This window comes from Tetrahymena thermophila, assembly GCF_000189635.1.
Source record: "Tetrahymena thermophila SB210 genomic scaffold scf_8253978, whole genome shotgun sequence".
Classification (NCBI taxonomy): Eukaryota; Ciliophora; class Oligohymenophorea; order Hymenostomatida; family Tetrahymenidae; genus Tetrahymena; species Tetrahymena thermophila.
In genome coordinates, this window is record NW_002475996.1 from 73,452 (window position 1) to 78,956 (window position 5,505).

The following is a 5,505-nucleotide window of genomic DNA, read 5'->3' on the forward strand; positions in this document are numbered from 1 at the left end:
TATTCATAAATTCAAATCATTTTTTATTTTTAACATTGTTTTAAATTATTTCTTATTTTTTTCTTTATTTTTTCCTTTTAAAAAACTTATTAATAATATATTTTTTCTTGTATATTTAAAAAGTGGAAATATTGGCAATTAAGATATTTCAGGCTTAGGAATTGCTTTAACAAATTGCACTAATCTCTCAAATTTGACACTTTATCTTTGGTAAAAACAGTTTATTTATTTTGGATTATGATATTTTTATTTATAAAAATGAATATAAAACAATTAAACTCTTTTAATTTGTTTATAAGCTTTAAATTAGATTTTTTAATCTTTTTTATAAATGTACTTTTTTTTATTTCTTCTATATTTCATAATTTCACTCATTTTTTATTTTTAACATTTGCTTTTATTATTTGTTTAAATTATTTCTTATTTTTTTCTTTATTTTTTCCTTTTAAAAAACTTATTAATAATATATTTTTTCTTGTATATTTAAAAAGTGGAAATTAAATTGGTGATTAAGATATTTCAGGCTTAGGAATTGCTTTAACAAATTGCACTAATCTCTCAAATTTGACACTTTATCTTTGGTAAAAACAGTTTATTTATTTTGGATTATGATATTTTTATTTATAAAAATGAATTTAAAACAATTAAACTCTTTTTATTTGTTTATTAACTTTAAATTAGATTTATTAATCTTTTCTTTTTTATAGTTTTTGTATTTGTATTTTTTTTTTATTTCATAATTTTTATCATTTTTATTTACAATATTTGCTTTTATTATTTGTTAATTAATTTCTGATAATTTCATATTTTTTCTTCTTTTTTTCCTTCTAAATAGTTTATTAATTATATATTTTTTTCTTGAATATTTAAAAAGTGCAAATGAAATTGGTGATTAAGGTACTTTAGGCTTAGGAACTGCTTTAGCAAATCGCACTAATCTCTTAAATTTGACACTAGATCTTAGGTAAAATAATTTATTTGTTTTGTTAGGATTGTGATATTTATATTTATAAAAATGAATTTAAAGCAATTAAACTTTTTTAATTTGTTTATTAGCTTTTAATTAGATTTATTAATCATATTTTTTTTTTATTGTATTTGTGGTTTTTATTTCTTCTATATTCCTAAATAATTTATAAATAAAATATTTTTTCTTGAATATTTAAAAAGTGGAAATTTAATTGGTAATTAAGGTACTTCAGGCTTAGGTTCTTCTTTAGCAAATTGCATAAATCTTACAAATTTGATACTTTATCTTAAGTAAAAACAGTTTTTTATTTTGGATTGTGATATTTATATTTATAAAAATTAATTTAAAACAATTTAAGCCTTTTAATTTATTTATTAACATTTAATTAGATTTATTTATCTTTTTTTTATGATTCTACTTGTGTTTTTATTTCTTCTATACTTCATAATTTCACTCATTTTTTATTTTCAATATTTGCTTATATTACTTATTAACTCATTTCTTATAATTTCATATTTTTTTTTCATTTTTCCTTCTAAATAACATAATAATTATTTTTATTTCTTGAATATTTAATAGTTAAAATTAAATTGGTGATTAAGGTACTTCAGGTTTAGGAACTGCTTTAGAAAACTGCACTAATCTCTCAAATTTGTCGCTTGAACTTAGGTAAAAACAGTTTATTTGTTTTGGATTATGACATTTCTATTTATAAAATGAATTTAAAGTAATTAAACTCTTTTGATTTGATTATTAGCTTTTTATTAAATTTATTAATCTTTTTCTTTTTTATTGTAATTGTATTTTTTCTATCTTTTTAATTAATTTATGAATTATATTTTTTTTCTTTAATATTTAAAAAGTTACAATTAAATTGGCGATTAAGGTACTTTAGACTTAAGTTCTGCTTTATCGAATTGCACTAATCTCTAAAATTTGACACTTAATCTTAGGTAAAAACAGCTTATTTGTTTTGGATTGTGACTGTTTTATTTATAAAAATGAATTTAAAGCAATTAAACTCATTTTGTTTGTTAATAATTTTTAATTAGATTTATTTATTAATCTTTTTCTTTTTTATTATAATTGTGTTTGTATTTTTTCTATCTTTCTATATAGCTTATTAATAATATATTTTTTTCTTAAATATTTAAAAAGTGGAAATTAAATTGGAGATTAAGGTACTTTAGGCTTAAGTTCTGCTTTATCAAATTGCACTAATCTCTAAAATTTGACACTTGATCTTAGGTAAAGCAGCTTATTTGTTTTGGATTGTGAATTTCTATTTAAAAAAATTAAACTCTTTTAATTTGTTTATTAGCTTTAAATTAGATTTATTTATTAATCTTTTTTTAGTATTTTTTATTTTTATTTCTTCTATATTTCATAATTTCACTATATTTTTTTTTCCGGCATTTGTTTTATTTTTTGTAAATTCGTTTCTTATAATTTCATATTTTTTCTTCATTTTTTCCTTATAAATAACTATTAATCATATATATTTTATTGGATATTTATAAAGCAGAAATTAAATTGGTGATTAAAGTACTTCAGGCTTAGGTTCCGCTTTAACAAATTTCACTAATCTCTCAAATTTGACACTTGATCTTGGGTAAAAACAGTTTATTTGTTTTTGATTGCGACATTTCTATTTATAAAAATGAATTTAAAACAATTAAACTTTATTAGTTTTAAATTAGATTTATTAATCTTTTTTTAATTGTTGCTGTGTTTGTATTTCTTCTATCTTTTTAAATAACTTATTAATTATATATTTTTTCTTTAATATTTAAAAAGGCTTAATTAAATTGGTGATTAAGGCATTTCAGCCTTAGGTTCTGATTTATCAAATTGCACTAATCTCTCAAATTTGAAGCTTTTTCTTAGGTAAAAAAAGATTATTTGTTTTTGATTGTGATATTTCTATTTATAAATGAATTTAAAACAATTAAGCTCTTTTAATTTGTTTATTAGTTTTATTAGATTTATTAATCTTTTTCTTTTATATTTGTATTTCTTCTATCATTCTAATAACTTATTTATTATATATTTTTTCTTGAAATATAAAAAGTGCAAATTAAATTGGTGATTAAGGTACTTCAGGCTTAGGCTCTGCTTTAGCAAAATGCACTAATATCTTAAATTTAACACTTGATATTCGGTAAAAGCATTTTATTTGTTTTGGATTGCGATAATACTATTTATAAAAATGAATTTAAAACAATTAAACTCTTTTAATTTGTTTATTAGTTTTAAGAAGATTTATTAATATTTTTCTTTTTTATTGTACTTGAATTTTGTATTTCTTCTATCTTTCTAAAAAACTAATAAATTTATTATTTTTTCTTGAAATATAAAAAGTCAAAATTAAGTTGGTGATTAAGGTACTTCAGGTTTAGGAACTGCTTTTGCAAATTACACTAATCTCTCAAATTTGATGCTTGATCTTAGGTAAAAACAATTTATTTGTTTTTCAATTGCGATATTTCTAATTATAAAAATGAATTTAAAAAAATTAAACTTTTTAAAACTGTTTATTAGCTTTTAATTAAATTTTTTAATCTTTTTTTTATAATTGTACTTGTGTTTTTATTTATTTTATTATTCATAATTTCACTCTTCTTTATATTTTCAACATTTGCTTTTAAAATTAGTTAATTCCTTTCTTATAATTTCATATTTTTTCTTCTTTTTTTCATTCTAAATAACTTTTTAACAAAAAATATTTTCTTGAATATTAAAAAGTGGAAATTAAATTGGTTATTAGGGTATTTCAGACTTAGGTTCTGCTTTAGTAAATTGCACTAATCTCTCAAATTTGACACTTTATCTCGGGTAAAAACATAGCAGTTTATTTTTTTTTGGATAGTGATATTCTATTTATAAAAATGAATTTAAAACAATTAAACTCTTTTAATTTGTTTAATGATTTTTATTAGATTTAATTATCTTTTTCTTTTTTATTTTGCTATTGCTTATTTTATTTAATTTTAAATATAATTTTTAATTAAAAAATTTTATTCTATTTAATTTTTTTAAGTATATTATTTAAATTTAATATAATTTAATAATAGAAACTAAATCAACGAATAATAATAATAATTGAAGCTAAAAAACAAATATCTGAAATCAAAAAGATTTGTTGTCTTTAAAATATATTGCTGGTGATAAACAAGTAATGAAAAAGGATGAATAAATATTAAATATTTGATTAGTATAAAATAATATGTTTTCTTTTATATTATTATGTAATATGATAATTTAACCAAAAATATAAATTGATAGATTTATTTTTATATTTATATTTATCAATATCATATTTATTTTGGTAAGTTAGTCGTAACTTATTAAATATATGAGAGTTGATAAATTAAATTTATACTCATACCCCGCTGATTTTTTGCAAGTTCAATTTAAAAATTTTGTTGTAAAATAATTATTTATTTTTGAAATTATAATAAATTAAATTAATAATTAATTATAATTCTATTATAAAATATATATAATTTAGATTTTTTAATAAATAAATAAAAAATATATTTCATAATAAGTCATGAAATTTTTGTATGGCATCTTGCTATAATTAGAGATGTTATAAATATTCCAAAATTAGAGAGCTAAAACAGAAAAATCTACTTATAAACATTGTTTTTATAATATTTAAGAACTTTAACTACAAGGTTTTTTTCAAATATGACTAAATAAATAACTAGCCATCTCTAATTCCTACTATATTTTAAAGTATATATTTTAAATACAAATATTAAGTTTAAATAGTGAATGTTAAATTAATTTGATGCGATATCTCTTCATAGAACCAAACATATAAATTAATATTTGATAATTAATTATTATATTTATTTGTTCTTTTTATCCATTAATAATTAATTAATTAATTAAATTTCATAAATTGCTATTCAATATTTTTGAAAGAAAAATAAATGATGTAATAGATTAAAAAGTATTTTAATCTGGAAGAAGTAATTATTAATTTTTTTATTAATATCCTTTAAATTTATATAAATTAATAAAAAAAGTTTTTAAGCTCTTCACTTTTATCTCATTAGGTTCTCCATATTGATCTGAAGTATATTTAATTAAAAAATATTATTTTTATTATTATTAATATTTTTTGTATATTTAATTATCAATTTATTTAAATAAACAATTTTTATAAACAAAATTATCATCATTACTTATTGATTTTTGTTAAAACTAAAATTTTTTAGCTATTTTAACTTAATTTTCATTTCAATTTTTAATTAATTATTATTCATTTTTTATCATTTGATATTTTTTCTTCATTTTATGCTATTAAAACTTACACTTAATAAAAGCTATTTATTTGTTTTACATTGTAATATTTTTAATTATAAAAGTTAATTTAAAACATTATAGTTCTTTTAATTTATTTGATTTGTTTTCTTTATTCTTTTTAATATGATTTCTTAATTTTTCATTCTTTGTTAATTTTATTAATTATTAATTAATCTTATCATATTTTTTCTTCATTTATTCCTCCAAAATTAACTAGA

General features: G+C 17.5%; 1 protein-coding gene across 1 annotated transcript in view; it reads left to right on the forward strand. All coding sequences in view use genetic code 6, as the record gives it.

The window, feature by feature from the left end:
* Nucleotides 1-4,138, forward strand: part of TTHERM_01167350 (hypothetical protein) — a gene marked incomplete at both ends in the record, with an annotated part of 11,774 nt that extends 7,636 nt beyond the window's left edge. Inside the window, 13 exons of the mRNA XM_001026805.3 lie at nt 124-210; nt 492-581; nt 875-964; nt 1,171-1,260; nt 1,550-1,639; nt 1,834-1,923; nt 2,129-2,218; nt 2,493-2,582; nt 2,768-2,857; nt 3,042-3,131; nt 3,332-3,421; nt 3,716-3,805; nt 4,045-4,138. Of these exons, the coding sequence (XP_001026805.3) occupies nt 124-210; nt 492-581; nt 875-964; nt 1,171-1,260; nt 1,550-1,639; nt 1,834-1,923; nt 2,129-2,218; nt 2,493-2,582; nt 2,768-2,857; nt 3,042-3,131; nt 3,332-3,421; nt 3,716-3,805; nt 4,045-4,138 (1,171 nt within the window). The remainder of the gene's footprint in view (nt 1-123; nt 211-491; nt 582-874; nt 965-1,170; nt 1,261-1,549; nt 1,640-1,833; nt 1,924-2,128; nt 2,219-2,492; nt 2,583-2,767; nt 2,858-3,041; nt 3,132-3,331; nt 3,422-3,715; nt 3,806-4,044) is intronic.
* Between the last annotated feature and the right edge of the window lie 1,367 nt (nt 4,139-5,505).